The sequence below is a fragment of the Argiope bruennichi genome, chromosome X1 (assembly GCF_947563725.1).
Source record: "Argiope bruennichi chromosome X1, qqArgBrue1.1, whole genome shotgun sequence".
Lineage (NCBI taxonomy): Eukaryota > Metazoa > Arthropoda > Arachnida > Araneae > Araneidae > Argiope > Argiope bruennichi.
In genome coordinates, this window is record NC_079162.1 from 82,570,118 (window position 1) to 82,591,432 (window position 21,315).

The window sequence follows — 21,315 nt, forward strand, 5'->3', positions numbered from 1 at the left end:
AAAATTAAAACGCGAGATTTTGACGAATCTCCATGTTTCAGATCTCCCTGAAGCCGTAAAACACATTTGGGGCATTATAATTGTCTGTCTATCTGTCAGTAAGTCTGTGAACACGATGACCCAAAAAAGCTTTGAGCTTGATGGCTAAAACTTGGTACATGGAATTATAACCAAGATTTTATATAATTATATAATTTAGATTTCTATCAAATGCTGTAAGAAATTCATTCTGCGGAAGTCTACCTGGATGTCCGTGTATCAGTGATTACAATAACTAGAAACGCAAAGAGCTAGGTCGATAAGATATATATAGATATATAAGATATAGATATAGATATATACATAGATTTACATCTAAAATGCAGATATTTAAAAAAATGTAAACCAAATCTGTCCAACATTTATATTAAAAAAAGAGACAAATTTCAGCAGAAGTTATATATATATATATATATATATATATATATATATTGATATTTTAATTCTAATTTGAAGTTAATTAATTTCCAAGATTTTATCTTAATTTAGCCCTTAGTAACTTCATTATAAAAATATTCTCTTATTTCGTGATGCAATTCCACTTTCGGTTTAATTAATTCCTCTGTAAAGCTAATGCGCCATCAGTATTACGTATCAAATGAAAGTGATACTTCCGTTGCCCTTGTCATAGGTCAAATAATATGTAACATTATTTTGCTTGAAACAGAATGCAGGTTCGAAGCCGTTGAAGAGACGTGTTATATTTTTAAATTAATTTTAATATCCATTTCATGAAATCATAATTATTTACAAATAGAGACGCGGACAAGGCACGTCCGCCACATTTCGGCACAAAAGCAGAAGTCAAGAAGAGCGTGAAACAAATGATCACTAGTCTTATATAACATAGGATTTCCGGCCACGTGCTGATGGAATACATATGTTGACCTTTGACAAAGGCAACGGAAGTATTACTTTCACTTGATACGTAGTACTGATGGCGCATTAGTTTTACAAAGGAATTAATTAAACCGAAAGTGGAATTGGATCACGAAATAAGAGAATATTTTTAGAGTGAAGTTACTATGGGCTAAATTAAGATAAAATCTTGGAAATTAATTAACTTGAAATTAGAATTAAAATATCATTACACACACACACACACACACACACACACACACACACACACACACACACACACACACACACACATATATATATATATATATATATATATATATATATATATATATATATATATATATTCTAGAGAAGAGAAACATCCTATATTTTTTTATATCCATTTAAAAAATAAAGGAAGAAGTTTTTTTTAAAAAAAGAATGAAATATTCAACACAAAGAGTAAAACATAACATCTAATATTTGCAAGTAAGAATGATAATCTTAATAAGAGAGTCACTCATAATGGCAATTAAAATAAACTCTCCCATTTTTTTTCCTATTTTACTTTCTCGTATCCAAAGTATGCAAAAAAAAAAAAAAAAAAAAAAAAGCATTGTAATCGTCAAAAAATTCGAACTCTAGATTTTGACGAATCTCCACGTTTCAGACATCCTTGAATCCGAAAATACGTTTTTGGAATGATTTCTGTCTGTGAAAACAATAACTCAAAAAGGTTTGAAAAGGACGTATGAAATTTGGTCTATTTCTCTATTCTAAAATTGTAGATTTCTATACAATTTTGAACAAAAAAAATTCATTCAGTGGAAATCGATTTATCTGTCAGGCTATCCGAAAGTAAATTAACCTGATAACACATTCATACACATTCTTCGTTTCTAGAGAGCTAGATAGATAAAATTTGACAAAAGTTTTAACATCTTAAGTGTATAAAATAGGTATAAAATTTGAAATCAAATCCAACAAGGTGTTGACCATCTATCGGTCTATACTTTCGTAAGCATGTAAATGCGGTAATTCAAAAATTCAATGACATATAAAATTTGATATTTGATCTTGTGTTTGCAATTGTAGCTCTATGCCAAATTTTGGTTTTAATCGCTCTAAAAAATGCATATCCGTTTTTTTTTTGTACTTATGTATTACCCGCATCCAAGCAATATTAATCGCCAAAAGTAATCAAAGATTGCACTCTAAAAGGTTCTTTCTTAACTATTCTCACCATTGGCATACGATTAATAATACTCAAGCACATGTATCAAAAAATATTCGGGAAAGTTTCTTTGGATTACAGACTCTGATTTTTAAAAAAAAAATTAATACAATATTGAAAACATAAATATAAAATTTAAATAATCTGGTAATGTTTTCCTGTCTGAAATTTCCTGATCACTCAAGCAAAAAATACAAAAAAAAAGGGAGGGAATCTATGCTCATTTCTGTAAAGAAATTATTGAATTTTATATTTGCTAAAAATGATAATTCGGTAATTTGTTAGTGAGAATAAACCTTAAAATCGTTGGAGAGCACTCAAAATTGAATCATAAATTAAAAAATAACCATCTTTTTTAAATAGAATTCTTCTGTTGATTGAAAGTATGTGGTACATATTAACAAATTCATCATTCGTAGAAGTTGCTTATTTAAGTCTATGCATCAATAATAGAAAAAAATTATCGCTAATTATCCAACGACTGATTTGTGTTGAAGTTTTTCTTTTATTTTTAATTTCCAAAAGCAAATGTTTTGCATAAAAAGATTACAGAAAATAAAATTTTAATTTCCAATACCAAGTGTAATCAAGAAGTATCGGAATTAATGTCCTAACTTCAAAAATAAACATATGAAGTGAGTACAGTAAGTATTGATCACAAAATATGATCTCAAACAAAATATGATTCAGACTCTCAGACCAATATTCCCTTCCATAACAAATGCGGTGACAACACAGAATGCACATTTTTCAAAACTGTGCGAAATAGAACCAGCGGATCTAGACCTCGTAATTTTCAGCAATTGCGTGATAAGATTCAAGGTCAATATTTACTGAACATCCTCACTAGGCACTTTTGATGATAGCGCACCAGTCCCGATACTTCTTAATCACACTTCATCTAAGTTCTTTAAAACTGTGGTCTTTATTGATATCTAATATACTAATAATACCTTAGCAGAACACATATATTGTATGATATTAAACAATACTTGGAATTTTGTATAATATTGTTGAATATTTAATAATATAATAGGGCACAATAGTGTACAACAGGCTTGCTTCCTGGGTATGAAATTTTTTTAAAGATTTTCTCTATCAACTCAACTAAACACTTGATAAAAAATCACTTTTTCTTTGCTAAAAATCCAATGGCATATGTTAATTTCTGGTATCTTATAACTTGCAAAACAATTCTCTTGAAAATGAACACATTTAAACGGTGTATTTATATTCAAGCAAATTTCGTGTTTCTGTTTGATTGAAAATGCCATGCAGTTCTAATTGTATTCGTTAAAAAAAAAAAGGACCGAAATTAAAAACGTTTTCAAAATAATCTTGTTGAATAATATAGATTAAAAGTAGTAAACTATTCTAGTGCCAAAATATTCAAGCATGGTTTTAAACATTTAAGTGTCAAATAAACATTGTTTTAAAATATGGTAAGCGAGAAAAGTGCCTAGTAGTTCCCTCAGTAAAAAATACTTTCGAAATATCGCATAAAAAAGGACTTATTGTGAACATTCCTGCTGGTAGTATGAACACTATTTTCACTTTAGTCACTTACGTTTTCTAATTTTAGTTTTCAAATATAACATAGTGAATCTTTTCAAGCATGTCATTCAAGACACTACACCAAAACGACATTGTGAAACGTTATTTGAAAAAATGATAAATATTTAATATTAATTAAGATTTTGGTACCACTATTGGACTTATAATGCGAGACGAGACTTAATGAAGACTAATAAACGAGACTAACAAATTTTTTAGCTAAACTTTTTAAATAAATAGACAAAATAATAATTATAGAACTTGAAACGTCATAAACTTTCTTGAATGCTTTAAATGCATACTTTCTATTTCTATTAATTTTATAATAGGTTTTTTTAAAAATAAAATGCAATTTTTCCGCGATATATAGGTTTTCCAATATCATTTTTAAATAAATGGACAATGATTAACGATAATTAGAGAGCGTGAAACACAACCGAATTATGTAATAAATTATATATATATATATATATATATATATATATATATATATATATATATATATATATATATATATATATATATATCCACTTTCTTGAATTGTCACTTAATGCGTACAAATAAAATATGCTTCTCATTATTCGATAGATATGGGTGTTTTAAAATGATTAATTAAAACGAACAGAAATATAAACTGCCCTTTTAATAGGGGTCAAACTTTATTATTTTTTTTTTCTTTTTCTTTTTGCAGAAACTACAAGACAGTGCCTAAACCCTATTTTCGTATTTTAGAACTTTATTATCATTTAATAGTTTAATAAGATTTTGTATCCATACTAATGACACCGATTATAATGATTTTTTTAAATACTGCTTTTAAAATTCTGTAAAATTTTATATAACAAAAAATAAATTGAAACGAGAAATAGTCAAATAGTTGGTAGGAAAAGATCTGCATTAAAAAAAATTTTAATGCAACTTATTATTTCACATTGAAATGAATATGAGAAATGCAGTGCTAAATCAAAATCATATACTAATGAAAACGACTTCATAACAAGAAATGCAACAGAAGTTTCAAAGTATGAAATAAGTATGAATATCAATAAAATAGATGTTGTTCCGCATAGTCCATATTAAATGAATGAAACAGATTTAATAATTGAAACGATATTTAAAGCAACGGTCTCTTTTCGCGAAAATTAATGGTTATTAGTTAATTATTTACTATTTAACTATTACCATTTTTCTGAGGAATATGCTGGTCGCCTGACATTGCGTGCAGTCAGGAAACAAATTGTGCTACTGTAGCAATTTCCGGATTATAGTCCCAGTAATTTCATCCCTAAAACATGGCCTACTTAGTGAGATACCTAATTGGAAAATTGTGGTGAATTATTTAAATGAGGATAACTGTCATAAACTATTGATTATCAGTTGACTTACTAAAAATATTTTTAAGTTGAGAAATAAAATTCTGTTGTTATCGCGAAATTCCCTTATTCGAACGCTGATCATTCGGTTCACGTTGAAGAAAAAAACAGAAAACAGAATCTTACTGAATAAAAACGTTTCAAGATAAGGAAGCCACGGGCTTTATATTCAAGCTCTTATATTTTAACCCTTTCACTACTGTCTCCGCCCAGCCGGTCATGCAAATTCTAGATTAACGGACTGATTTCGGTGTCAAACAAAGAATGCAATATATAAAATTAGTTATCACTAAGGATGTCCTCGTTTTATATCCTTCAGCCATCATTTGAAACAGAAGTGAGTAGTAGTTTGAAGTAGCAAGCCAGTATAAAATTTGCACGGCTGATTGGACCAAGTTAGTAGTAAAAGGGTTAAAACTATATGCCTGTGTGCAAAACGTAAGCAATATTATTCTTTTAGTATTATATTAGTCACAAATTCTGCTTTTTCCCCTTAAGAAATAAATATTTTTTCGTTAATCCACCGAATATCCGTCTAGATCAAATGTGGTCCCAATCAATGCCACCGTAATCAGTTTCAGAATAGCTGCTGAAATTTCACTCTTTAAAAGACCCTCATTTAGTGAGATAATTAGTGGGAAAAGTCATAATGAAATATTTGATTAAAATAACCGCACTAATTTGTTTATTACTTTTGAAACATTTTTGCAAAATCGAAAGAAATACAGTGAAATCAATTAAAATTTTATCAGAATCAAATGACAAATGTAGCTGCACCATTTTATCTAACACCTAACTGCACATTGTCGTTATAATGTCAACTTCTTTTATAGTTTTTATAGTTTGCTAAAGGCGCATGGCACATTGCGCATTTCACATGTTGGCACTAGTGACACGAACTGATTCAACATTCAAGTTTTGTTCGAAAAACTTAGGAATTAATATTTTTAAGGTTTTATTGTCGATTCTCACTGTAAATTTTTTTAGGGTGCAAAAATTTACTTTACTTCAGAACATTTTCCTTCATTGCTAATTAATTTTTAGATACTCAGTTTCAGAAATTTTAGTTTCTAATTATTGTTTTGAAGTTAAAGTTTCAAAAATTAAAAAAAGCTCTTTTTCTAGTTGGTAGAGTTATTAAAGATAAACAAAACTATCAATGTAGAAGTGATATATAATGATTTATAGCTTTCCAATAATTTATTTTAATTTAAATTGCTTTAGACATAGACATGATAGAAAATTCATTCTCGTGTCGTCGCTTCAAAAAATCATTCGCATCGACATATTTTTAGAAAAATAAATTAATAACAATTATGGAAAAATAGTTGATATAAACTAGACGAACATAATTTCAGAGTTCAACTATGCATTTTGCCTTCTTTCATATAAAGATGTGAAGGTATATTAGAAGCTCTCTCATGTTACTTTCTCCAGCACCTAAGACGATGCACTTCTTCAAAACTTAAGAGCCGTTGCCCTCCAAGCAAATTTCTTATCCAAGGTAAAAATCGTATAGGGCGAGATTAAGGTAATAAGTTGGTTGTAAAAGTTCCGAAATGTTGTATTTTGACAGATAATTTGATACCAAGAGGAACTTATCAGCCAGTGAATTATTATGATAAAGTCCTCATGACTTGGATTTCCCCGGCAGAAAAATTTAAATGCCTGTAATCACGATTTAAATATATGTATTTGAACTGACTGAAACAAGTTCTAATTAGTTTCTATAATTAGTAGGTCACATGAAACTTTTCAGTTGTTTTGTGGGAAATAGCAAAACTCATTTATATTTGGTGAATATTGAAAAGTATTTAGCGCATTTTGAACGGAATACTATAATACTTAAGAGAAAAGTTCACTTTTTTTGGTTTTCATTCAGTGAAATCTTCAATTTAATTTTACATTTCCTTAATTTTTTAAACAACATATTGTTCAATTCGCTTTTTTTTTTCCTTGCATACGTAAGAACTCAATGAGCTAAAAGGAGGGAAGTTGTTGTCTGATTTTCACATGACTTTCAATTTTTGGACAAAATCAATGCAAAATAAGCCAGACCGACTGTGTTCACATGCACATTATAACTCAAGAACGTAATGAAATAGATAAGAAGTTTCCACCACTTGATACATTAAGGTGCGGAGTTACCACCCCAATACCGTGCACGAAGCACATCGTTTGTGATAAGGATACAAGTGGGCATTAGAATGCGCGGCTTACCATTTAAGGATAGATGCGCAAACATAAAATTACTAATTGCGGAAGACACGAAATATAAGGGATTAAAGAAAAACCGGCAGAAATGGTCTGCTCGAAACTATCTAACATATGCTATAATAAGGTTTTTATTGCCTTTCCCAGCATCAAAATTGTGGTTTTGGGGCAAGATCTCGAAATTGACATAGAACTACAATTTCAGCAACAAGATTATATACCAAATTTCATTTATCGAAATCATTTCGTTTTTCAGTTCATTTGTTTATATGCATGCGGATACACAGACCAACTGACGATCAACCCATAGACTATTGTGGTTCAAAATTTGATTCAGATCAACACTTTAGATACTAAAACTGAGTATTAAATTTTAACCATCAAGTGCATTTTATTTTGTAGTTATCTTTTCCCTTTACACTTGTACAGACAAACTTGCACTTGTCTTCCAAAATTTGGTTCAAAATTTATTTTGAAGACCATATGCCAAATTTTATCAATCTAATTCAAAAAGTTTTTGAAATTTCGTGTTCACAGGCATTGGTATGTTTTCAAAAACGTTTTTTCAGAACTCAAGGAAGTCAAAAACGTGAAAATTCATTAAAATCTCGAAGTTGAATTTTTTTTTTTTTTGACGATTACATCAATTGCTACTTATGAGAAATATGAGAATACAATACTTATGAGAAAGTATAAAAAAAGTTACATGTAATCTTGTTTCCTAGCTAAAATTATTCAATTTCGTAAGCATATTGGATGAAGGAAGAGAACGAAAAATTCATTTCTAAAGCAATAAAATATTTAATACCTTTCACGAACACAGAATTTACAGAAAGGACATACTCGTCTTATGCATATATTAATAACAAATATCGGAGTAAATTCGATGTAACTGCAGGCATGAAATTACATCTAGCTTCATCTGAATCTAATTTTATAAAACTAACCGGTCTGGAAAAGGTCCAAGGATTGCATTAAAATGGATTGTTTTCCATTTGAATAGTTAATCATCACAATGAGCTATTGTTGCTTTCATCATTAGCTAATGTGAAAATATTTCAGTGTTAGTTTCATTCGAATTAACACTGTTATAAAAAGTACAATTTATTCTTATAAAAGGACATGTTTGTGTGTCTATCTACAATATAAAGACAACATTAACGCATTTCAGCCACAGGTAGTCGTAATAATAACTGCGTAGTCGTATGCGAATAGTCGTAATGCATACGAAATCCGAATTTAAGATTTTAATGTAGATGTTTTTTGTTTACTATTTTATGTTCGAATGAAAGAAGTAAGAAATTCAATGTATCATCGAAATTAACAAACAATTGTGTTTCTAAAGAAATTTGATTTTCACCTCTGATATAATTTATTAAAATTTGAAGAAAAATTTAAGAATTTAAACTAAAATTCTTATATCAGACATAATTCTGTTATCTGTTTCTAACTTTTTGAGACTAGAAGATTCCCCTGGAATTTAAAACAAGAACGGTCAAAATACCCCTTTTCATTGATTTTTTCAGTTTAATTAAATAAATTTCTTATTACTCCAAAGAGCCAAATTAGGAAATAAAAAAAATCATAAAAGTTATTTTTATTTAATTAAATTCTAATGATATCTTTTGAGGTACGTTTTCTAAATTTATTGTCTATTTTTCTTTTTTTAGGGACCTTTATTTTTAGTTATTTCTTTCAATTTCTATTGTCTGGCGCTCCCAAGGGATAGCATCGTCACTAACAAAAATAAAGTTGTAAAATCAATATTATGATTTTTTTTTACTTCATTTTCTTTATGTTATTGTGGTTTTGATTTTTCTGATATTCATCGTGTCACGGACAGCGCTGTGCGGGCTCTGCTTTCAAAAAATCAAAAAGAAATCCTACAAATGTTTTCAATTCAACTCGGTTGACTCATAATTATCTTTGCATTATTAATAATATTACTTTACTCGAAGTGGTGATAGGAGAGTTAAGATATATAGTAGGAGGTACTCAAAGATAAAAAGATTTATCAATGGAAGAAAAACAAAGACGAACCCCCTCAGATAAATTAATGAAATTTAACATATGCTTTTACCCCAGAATTTTAGGCGTTTATCAGAGGTTAGTCTAAATGCGTCACCTATTAACTATCCGGCGTGTGTATATGACTACAATAATTTTAAAATGTCAGGAGCTAGATGAATGAATTTTAAATTAACTTTATGTCCAAATTATAGATCAATACCAAATTTTGAACCAAATAGATTAACTGAGACACTTTTCTAAAAAGCAAGCCCGTTCTTTAATAATAACTAGCCTGAACGCAAAATAAATTAGATCAGGCTGTGGAAATGCTCAAGGGAGATTTCCCTGATTTTGATAATCAGAGAAATTTGAAAAGTTCCTTTACGTTTTTAAAATTTTTAGCTTTTGAAAAATATTTAGAATAAAAAATTAATATAAAAAGATAATTAAAAATAAACTTCTTTTCCTATCATTTTTATTAACTATATTTTGATCCATGAAGGCAATAAAAACGAGCAAATATCACGAAACTAAGAAAAAATTTTTAAATAAAAAGATTATTTTTCATTTTTTTAAATATCAAAAAGAGAAAATAAACTGATAAACAGTGTACTAAGTTATAAGAAATTATCTTCATTAATAAAACTACTGAAAACGTTTTAAAGCAATATTTGTAAAAATGACTAAAAAATCAGATTCAGTGCTTGAACATCAATATTTATTTTTCCATATTTATTAAGCTAAGTTCAAAAATTTTCCAGAAGTTAAAAGTTTGAAAATTAAGATCGCACTTAAAGTTGCCTTGTATATCAAATCTAGTCATTAAAATAGTGAAAAACTTTGAGAAATAATCTGTTATCAATTTAATATTTGAATCATCGTCATCGGACCAATTTTTAAAACAGAATAATTGTAATAATGGCTCAAAAATCAGTAGACTCGATGTCAAAGAATAGTCTTTTGTTTCACTACCTGATTTAATCAAAATTTAAGATTTTTTATTATAATAATAGTTTAGAACCTGAAACTTTCGAAAACTTAAAATGTACTTTCGAGAGTCGTTCTAGCCATAAAAACCGAATTATCAATATAGTGATCAGTTGTAAAAAACAATTGCTTACTGACAAATTATTTACATCAGCGAGGTTTGATCACTCTTTTAAGAACAAATATTTGTAACAATTTCCAAATAGTCAGTTGACACAACTCCAGACGGTACTCCTTTTTCTCATTCGCTAATTTAATCAACATTTCGAAATTTGTTTTAAATTTTAAGAAAAATTTAGAAACTGAAAGTTTTGAAAATTGATTAAAATACAGTTTCGTGTTGCTCTATGCTTAAGAAATTAAAAATCAGAATAATGAGCAGAAAATTTACTGCTCACTGATAAATCCTTCACATTATTGTGGTTTGACTACTTTTCAAAAAATAAAATTTATAACCATGCCAGAAACTCAATAGGCACAATTTCAGACAGTAATATATTTTCTCACTAGCTCATTTAGTAAAAATTTCGGAAATTGTTGAATATTTTTAAAAATAGTTTAGAAGATGAATGTTTTGAATAATTAAAATAATTTCTCCCGTTGTTTAAGACTTTGAAAAATCAAATATAAAAATAGTGATAAGCTGCAAACATTTATTGCTCATTGATAAATCATTTGCATCCTCACGGTTTGACTAGTTTTAAAAAGTAAAATTTGCATAGACGGCCAAGTATTCGATAGACGGAATGTTAGACAGTAGTTCTTTTTCTTTTTTAGCCAAAATAGTCAAATTTCAAATTTTTTATTTCAAAAATCGTTTAGAATTGAAAACTTTGAAACAATTTTTGTAAAGAAGCTGTAAAAATATTTAAAATTATCATTTCAATCATCATAGCTCGCCCACGTTTTTAAAAAAATAATATTCATAACAATGAAGGGAAAATCATTTGATGCGCAGCCAAACAATAGTCCGACTCGGCTTAAGTAAGGTTAAGATAATACTCTGCATTTGGAAGGATGAAGTGGAAGCTCTTTCCCTGGGACAAATCCAAAAAGACACTCTGTTATAAACAAAATGAACCGATGAGAGATGTTCTTGTCTAGGTGTCTCATTATTAAAGGAAAATAGAGTGGAAAGATACCAAGTCATTCTTAGACTTGACAGTTCCAGACATCATTTACCAAATGTAAAACAGAAAAAAACCTTCTTAAAGTTGGGTAGAAAATCAAGTTTATCCTTTCAGTTAATGCAGCAAGAGTCTGCTTTGATTTTCATTTCCTATTTTGATATATTATTTCTTTTTAATGCATGAGTTCTTGAAAAGTCAGTTTAAGTTCCAATATATGTTGGCCTTTATTTAGATATTTCGAATTCTTCCGAGTCAAAATTAAAAGTAGTTCAAGAATTAGAAAAAATTATTTTCATTTATCTAATTATTCAGAAGAGTTTCTCTGTTTTATTCTAAAGCAGGGATTCTCATTGTTTGGCTCTTATACTAATAACTGTGTATTGTATAATATTTGATAATACAATTTTTACAAAAAAAAAAAGATTTTAAAAAATATTTAAAATGAATGCAAAATATCTCTCCTTTTAACATTTAGTTTTCATCTTTATTATATATATTTGTTCCGTTCTTCACACCTTCTTAAATCAGCACTTATGGTAGCGACAACACTGGCTATATGCACTTTTAGTATTATTAATAAAACGAGCAGGGGACTTTTCCAAGAATTTTTCCAAAAGTGTTAATCTCCTTCAATACATCATAGCTGTGCGAAATTGGATTTTGAATCAAGCTATTAAATAAAAATAAATATAGAACACGGTTGCAACTTGAATAAATTACACCCAACATATCGAAATTGGTTTTCAATACTGACACAAAGCGGAATGGCATTGGAAATTAGGCATTGATGAAATGAAAGAGTACTGGCTAATTTATTTAACAAAGGAAATATTGTTACCGTCAAGAAAGGGTTTGGTTTGGTGGTGTTTATTGACGCAAAAGCCATATATGGCCATACTGCACCATAAGTAGGGTTAAAATATAGAACACAGATGAGAAGAAAAAAGGAGACAGTAGAAGGCTCAGTGGAGAGTAAACATAAAGGGAGTAAATATCCCTGGGTACCTTGGAATTTTGGCACCCGTACCCACCTAAAGAAGGTGAGCCCCTGAGGGGTCATCAAGAAAACGAGTTTAATGAATCACCACGTTTTAGAAGTACCTATGACAAAAAAAAAGCATCCCTTAGAGCTATCTGTGAATTTGCTAATCCAAAAAAGCAACAATCTAAATATGAGCCTTTCACAACAAAATTATAGGTTTTTATCAAACCTTAGTTAAAAGCTAACTGCAGACAATATTGATCTGCATAGATAATCTGTCCATTCAAGTGCATGTCTTCATATTAAATTAAAGAACTTCTAGTTAAATGTATAAAACTTACCACATACATATATTAATAGAGTAATAAAAATATGTCAACTTTTAAAGGAAATGTGTCTTGTTTTTGCTGTTAATTTGTCTATTCGTGCATATATGAACGTATTTATACAAGGAATCACCAAGCTAGATGTATGGATTTTAGTATGTAAACTTTACATTAAAATTGCAGATTTGTGTCTAATTTTGAAAAGTTATAGACTACCTACACGTTTTTCTCTCTGTGAATAAGCGAATACAAGAATTCAAAAACACCACAAGAACGATAAATGAAATTTGGCATGGTTACTTGACACCAAAAGTGTTTATATGTATCAAATTTTTTTTTTTTCCTAATTGGTTCATGAGGAGAGTTTCAAAATCTGCATTTATTTCTCTTTACTATACTACGGTGTTAAACATAAAAATGGGCTATTTTTTATAGAAATGCAAAAATGTTGGGGAATGATTACTTTCTCTGATTAAGTTTTACAGTATTTATTGAAATGGTTTCCCAAAAACTTTCTCACATACTTACTAATAATGGTGTTATTCTCTTTTTTTTATTTTCGAATAAAAGTATAGATCTTAAGTAAGGCTGTAAACGTTACAAGTGCTCAGATTTTTATTTTAAGAATCTCGCAAAGGTGAGTTGCATGCTTTGCAGTATAGGTAAAAAAAATTATATATTTATTGATAGCTTGCCATTGGTAACTACAGTCAAGAAAGAGCCTATTAACAGGACATTTTTTTCCGATTAATCGCTGGGATGCATTGAATACACAAGTATCAGAAAATGGAATGTGTACTTTGGAAGTCTCTTTTCCGTCCGTTTGACATCAAACTACAAATGTAGTCTAAAGGTTATATAAAAAGTTTCAGTTTTTAAGTCATTGAGTTACAGCACTTTTAGGAATATAAGCATGTAGAGCAACAGATGATCCCTTGATGGTCTTGCTACACATTTGATATCTTTATTTTGGATTCTTAATCTTCGTATCATATTTTATCTATTCAGATCTTGAAGTTTTTTCTAGTTTGTACTCAGAAAGCCGGACCGACAGACTTCCTATCAATAGATTTCGTTGTTGATGATGATGATATCGTGTCTGCGTTACCACGGAAAAGGGGTGCGGTAGCTTCTGAGGGTAGAGACCCCTGAGCACCCGAGGGCAGAAGTCTGACATCTAGCTCATGAATCTCACATACATTCGCTTGCACAACCCCTTTTTACATGGAGGCACATTCACACACCTCACAGACAGAATACAGTTGAAGAGCAAACATGCCAGAACCGGGATTCGAACTCGAGGCGCTCAGATCACGAGGAAGATGCGCTACCCCTATGCCAGGACGCCGGCTATAGATTTCGTTCAAAATTTTATAACAATCTAAATATTTAGCGTTAAGTCTATATACCAAAAATCATTCATTTAGCTGAAAGAATTGTCCAGTTATCTTATTCACAGAGATACGTAATTCCAAAACTGTGTTTTTTGGACTCGGGATATCACGACTCGGACTCGGGACTCATGAAGATTCGTCAAAATCTCAAGGTCGAATTTTTTGGCGATTACAGTATTTTCCTTTTGCAGAAATGAATTGTTTCATTTATATCCTATATCCATTACTTTGAAATTTTTGATCCTCTTTACAATAAAGCCTATGACCTTGCAATAATTATCCATTCATGATGATTTATTTGTGTCTAAAATGTGTTAGAAAAACTTTTCCATTACTTTTTTTTAATTTACTTTTCCAGCAAAAAAAATTCGAATATCTTAACGGATTTCTTGCAACGTTATTAAAGGATATCTAATTATAAAACTGCTTAAATTCACATATTACAATACGCCAAATTTTTTCTGATGATATCCTACTGGTGATCTATATGTATGTGTGGAAATTCGATTAGAGATTGCAAACCATTTCAGTAATTATTGCCAATAATTTTTTTAAAATAATAAAAGTATTCTTAGTAAAAAACTATCGGTTTCGTAAAAAATGTCTGTCATTAAGGACAAAATTAACGTACTTCAGCAACAGCATGGGTTATTCATATTCATATTAATTCATAGACTTATAAATTAGAAGATTAAACTTAGTAATCGATATAAGTCACAGATCGATATAAGTAACAGTAAGTAACTATTTCCTTATATTTCTGACTTTGACACTAACAGTATTTAGCATTCTTAGTCCTTATTACCAGTGACCAGTAGAAAATTAATCTAACTGAAAATACTATAAAGAAGGTAAATTTTGCACATTTTTAATTAATCTTAGAAAAATTTTGTTCTCAAATAATTAAATGCAACAAACGGTGTAATTTTTAAAGAAAAAATGGCATGCTGACATGATTACAGTTTCATTCCAACAAATCTTATTCTTTTGAAGAATATAATATGCTCCTTGCCTCGAAAGGAAATTTATGTCGTATTTATATATTTTCTAGAGTGTATGTTCATTTCCGCTTATTTCAATTAAAATATAATTTATTAAAAACATCCAGAAAAATACTAATCATTTAATGAAATCATTTATTCATTAAATGATGAATACTCATCATTTAATGAAATTTCATTAAATGATGACTACAGAAAAAGAGCTAATTAATTCATTTAATTAGAATAATATCTTATTTTCAAGTTGCAGGAATGCTGTTTTGTGACGAACCTAGTAATCTAGAACGATGATCTGGAACAAGGGTGCACCTCTTCCACACTACTGCGATGCAAGGATGAATATGTGGTGATTGATCTCATACGAGTTACGAATTTATACTTGCGTATTTGAATAGTTTAAAGCAATTTTACTTCTATCAAAATCAGTTTTCCATCCAGAAGCTCTTCAGTTTCTTCCAATTTCATTTGATACACCCAAAGCAGTGGATTGTTTAAAGAAACCAGCGAAAGTTCCCCCCCCCCTTCGATTATGGCACGTTGCGTTATAAAATAGTGAATAAAATTGAGTGTGGGTTTTGGGTGTCTACTGTACCAGTGAATGAGCCGAAAATTTGAAAAATATACAATGTTAGTGACAAAATTACATACCAAATTTCAGTTGTCTATTTATCTTTTGTATTTTTAAAATTCTTGCTCACATACTCACATACTCACAGATAAGGTCAACACTCTGAAGGATTGATTTTAAAATTTGATACAGACATACAATTTTAATGATAATTATCTCTACTTCGTTTCATTTATTTACCTATCTGCGTTTTGGAGTTATTCTGTTCACATGGATATGGATAGATGAAAGAAACGTATAGACATATTTCGTCCAAAAAATTGATAGGAATATGCAAAATTGATGAAAAATCTGCATACCAAATTTCATTCTGTAGATCAATGTGTTTTTGAGTTATCTTGTTAACGGGTTGACCGACAGAGAGAAAAATCCAAAAAATATGTTTTTCGGATCCAGGATGGTCTGAAACATTTAATTATCAAAATCTCGAGTTCGAATTTTTTTGACGATTACAATATTTTCTATTTGCATATTTCGCATAAGTAAAAGAAAAAAAACTATAATTAAAATGAAGTTAAAATTATCTACTCAATGGCTCCCATGTGATTATATATAATAATGAAAATACTGTTAAGTTCATTCAAATATATATAATACACATGTTATGACTGCTGCAACTGATTCTTGAAGGTACCATGAAAAGATGATTAAATATATATATAAATATATTGAAAAAAGTAAAATCCGGATCTGAATTTATTTGCATTTCTCATCAATTTCAACAAAAAAACCGTCTTCATAAATATCGATAATGAAATTTATATACTTGATGCTTTTTTATATACCTTATTGATATGTTTAGGTAACGAATGTAATACAGAAATAGAAACACTTTAAAACTTTTGTGAAATGTCTTTATGTATTCCTGACAACTTTTCTTTGGATAAAATTTACAAAAAAGTGCACACATTTTAAAGCTACATAAAATATTTGAAATGTACTTTTATTAATTTTATGATGGAGTATGAATAATCCAAACTCGCTTGAAAAGGTGAAAAAGAAATTCGAAAATAAAATCTCCTCGAATAGCTGACTTTGACTGATGTTGTTCAAGCTATGATAGTCAACACAGAATGTAAGCATGCAAAAGTAATGCGTAAACAGCATTGTCTTTGTAGCCATTAAATTAATATTTTACTAGCAGAATTTCGTTTTTCCCCTTTGAAATAACTTTTTTCCATCAGTTATCCGGATATTCGGTAATTAAAATATTATTAGGTCCCAATTAGTCCATACAGTTGTAGTTGTTCTGAATAAATAATACAAAACACCTGTTAACTACTTGTAGCGAAATCATGACCGAGCGAATATTTCTAAATAAAAAAAAATGTTAATGAAAGCTTAGATTTTTCTTATTGTAATGAAATTCTGTTAAAATTATACGACTAAAATTAAGATTATTCAGCTTTTGAGAATCACAATTTTTTTTTATTTTTTATTTTGTAAGAGTAGGACGAATCAAAAGTTCTATTAAAAGACTCGTAACGCTAATAAAACACTTATACTCGTTTCAAACCAGAAAAATCATCTAAAACGCGTCACAACTTATACCATTTTAATTCTATATTTTTAAAAACAAATATCATAATATTAGCATTTTAACCGCATTAATAACTGATATATTAGTACGATTGATAAAATTAGTACAAGGAAATTTCATTTTAATGATTCTAGAAATAAACTTTCTGGTTGAAATAACTTTTAATAAAAACAATGCTATAGATGCAATTTTATAATTCAAGTTCATTTTGCACTTTTAAAATATAGAATATCTTTTTCATACACTAATAAACTAAGAATTTAATAGCTAATTCACCATTTAAATAAACTGAAAATCTTAAATATGCCTTATTGAAAATGATGTTTCGTTAATTTAAAGTTAATTTAAGTTTTAATCGACGGTTAGATTCGGATACAAAAAAATGTTACATTTAAATATTTTTTAAATAAATGTATCACCTGTTGCTAAAAAAAGAAAATAAAGCTTCCATAATTTTTTCATTGCTTTACCTGAACGTCAAATTTATAATTTACATTTATAAATAGTTTATATTTAGAAGTATAAAAAGTAAAGTATTAGAAATGATATAAAGCACTGGTTTATATCTGATTTACATTAAACGCAAACTTGTTTCAACTTAGAAGATCAAAACAAAAGATAAAAAGTCTCAGAAATACTAAGCAATATTTACCCATAGGCTTGAACTTGACTTAATAATCCAAAAATGATGGAATTAATAATCCACATAATTGGAATGCACAATTTAAAATCCATCATTCTGCTGAAAATTTTTTCAAATTTGTGACGAATACAACAGAGAAATAGATGCCATCAGTTATTTAGTTGAATTAAGCTATGTAAAAACATGAAGGGAGTGTCGCTGGCTCTTCTCCATCAAATTCCAGAGCATTGGATTAGAGCGTTGGTTGCGTTTCCACTTTCAGGTTTGATTCCAAGTTTCCCAACACCTGTAAAGCTGCTTTGTACAATGCGCTATCGATTAATTCTCGACTTTTAATTCAGCAGAAAGGCCATTCGTGGTATTATGCGCAAGAAGTTTTTTTCTCACTAGATGGTTTGTACACAACGTTGTATTCAGTTTGATTACTAAAATTAGCTGCGGTAATAATTTACTCCACTTGCTTTTTCAACTTCTTCCTTGTTTCCTACCATAACGTTTTGCATTGTGATGTCAAGTAATTGTATTTATATATGCCTCAGTTATTAGACGTGAAATGATTTTCATTCAGTTTTTTCTCATGTAAATAGAAAGTTATGAAGTGTTTTTTCAAATTCTTTCCTTTTGCATCTCTTGAATGGGAATTGAATTTATTTTACTCCAAACCTGTCATAAAAGATGTTTAATTTTTCCATTGATGCATTATGTTATTTTATTTGAATTACATAGTAACTGATCAACTTTAGTCAGTCTCGTTTCATTAAAAAAATGAATATCCTATTAATAAATTTCTTTCTTCCACATTGCTTAAACTTTCCACTTGTTGAATGTTTTCTCATATACTAAATATTTCTTTTTCACATATCTGATTGAATAATGCACTATTTTTCCAAACAATGGAACATCAAGATTCAACATTAAAAAGATTTCTTTCACTGAAAAAATGATAAATAATTATTTTCCTTGGTTGAATATTTCCTCATATTTGAAATAATCCTATTTCAAATTTCTAATTCAATGAAGATTCTGTGTTCTTTTGTAAATAGATGTGGGGAAATGATTAAGTATATTTATAAACTTATTTTTTGTTTTAAATAATTTATTAAATCCACAATATCATTATAGTTGCTTAAAGAAATAAGTTTCTTTAAGTTTCATTTCTTCTTAAGTTCTTCCACTAAGTTTCTTTTCATCTTGAGAATCGTTAAAGAATTTTTCGTCTAAGTGACTTCTAGTGACTAACTCTTTAGTTTGTCCAACTACTTTGAAAATTTATTTAACAAAACTTCTATAATTCCTTCAAAAATCACCAAATCCAGTCTGAAAAATCTTGAAGTCAGCACACATATATTATTTTTTTACATGAAGAAAAACATTATGCTATTGCCTTTTAAGAAAGCTTATTTTCACACTTTATTGCATACCCTTTTCCACACTTTACTATAACAAACCCAATGAATTAAAAAAAAAGTCTAATTTCATATGCTCTCACCAAATTCAGTTTCTAGTTGATCCATATATTTCGTAATCATCACATAAAGTTTTTGAAATTCGTTCAAAAACCAGTAACGTCAAATCGATATCTTAGAAAATTGAAATCAGCTTCTATACTTATTCTTTTGAGGTCCACATGAAATGAAATTCCAGTGAGTAGTTTTAATCGATTTTCAAAAAAGCTGACTATCTTTAATAACCACAAAAAATTAATTTGCCAATTTCGCAATTCCAATATAATTTCTTACACAACTGATTTTCTAGTTGATTCACAAATTTTCATAATCAGCCCTAAAATATTTCTTTAATATCTTCATAAAAACAAATAGCATCGAATCCAAAGAACTCAAATCAACAACTGTATTTCACGAAATGAAATTTCAACCACGAATTCTTTTCTGATTTCCAAGAAGGCTTTCCATCGCCGTTTTCCAAGCAAGCTGACTTTTCTTTAATAAATACCATAAATAACAAGCATTCCAGGGAAGATAAAAATTTTTACTGGCAATCGATCCTACTATTGAAGCTAGCGAAACATTGGCAATCTGAAGCTTTGAAATGAACTGTTATTTTTATTTGCCGAAGACACGCCTTGTATATTATCCTTTCATCGAATACACCTGAGCAACAGGAACTGAACCCAAATTGCTATTGATTGCGGCATTGAATTTGATTCTCTGTAAAGAAAAAAATTCCTAGTATAACGGTCACGCGTATTGTTTTCAAAATCAATTCGTTGAGTTGTAATGTGATATACGGAAAGAATGTAAATACAATCTAAATTTAAATACAGTGAACTCAAATTTTTTCTTTCAATGACCTATTGTATGAGTTTACAAGCAAATAACTTCTCGTTCTTATCTGATATAAATTGACTTATTGATAGATACTTCGTATTGATTTGTATTAAATATATACAGTTGTTGAAAGAATTTTCTTTTGAAATGACCAAGACGTAAAATTTTTTGATAAAGTAGCATATCGTCGCTTAAAAGGTAGAACCGTCTATATCAACTTTCCAAATTGTACAAAAGGAAGACAAAAAAAACTTTTTGCAACCAATAATGAACCAAGAATTTTTCGCAACCAATACTGAATTGTTTTTTTACATCTATATATCATGTATTGTCTCATGTTCATATCAGATGGGAACAAAAATTGTCATATTCTTCATTGTTTGCGAAATATTTACCTTTATCGCAAAACTAAATTCTTGATGCTGCTTATTAAGCGACGATACGAAGAGCAAAGACTTAAGGTCATAATTTTTCATTTTTTTATTCCAAGGATATTAGATGCTGATTTTATAAAAAAGGAAGCCATTTTTTTAGGTTTTAAATATTGAAACAAATAACATAAATAAGCGTTCACTTATACATTTATATATTGAGTTTTTTTATAAAATGATTCTGCAAAAATATAATAAAAGCAAAAGTATTTTAATTAATTTCCCTACATTCTTTTGTTTGTAAAAAAAAAGAAAAAAAACCTTTGACGGCAAGGACTTTTTGGAATTAAGGAACTTGATTTATTAGAGTATAAAACTCATCGCTTGAGCAGAATAAATTCCTGCGCTTTTATATTCAAGGATTTTTTTTACTTTTTTTAATCAGTTCTAATTATAAAGTCATGTTATCTGGTTTGAAAAGATTTATGGTGATATTGATCTCGATCCCACCTAGACTAGCATATCTAGCCAAATTCATGAATGAAAGATTCATGTTAAAGGAGAAGTGTAATATCTTTTGTTGGGCACAGCGACCTTTAAGTATCTAAGTAGCCCCTGAGATATGTGCCTATCTCCAATATGTGTTATTGAGTTTGCCTTCATGAAAAACTTTTAGAAACAAATGACTCACTTTTGAGTCTTGTATGGTGGAAAACCTGGAAACTCTCCAGCAGCTAACCCGATCGCAGACAGTAATTCAT

General features: G+C 29.0%; 1 protein-coding gene across 1 annotated transcript in view; it reads right to left on the bottom strand.

Annotated features, from left to right (window-relative positions):
- LOC129958187 (glycine receptor subunit alpha-2-like) overlaps positions 1-18,247 on the bottom strand; it is a 59,436-nt gene extending 41,189 nt beyond the window's left edge. Inside the window, exon 1 of the mRNA XM_056070458.1 lies at positions 17,905-18,247. Within this exon, the coding sequence (XP_055926433.1) occupies positions 17,905-17,990 (86 nt within the window). The 5' untranslated portion in view covers positions 17,991-18,247. The remainder of the gene's footprint in view (positions 1-17,904) is intronic.
- Between the last annotated feature and the right edge of the window lie 3,068 nt (positions 18,248-21,315).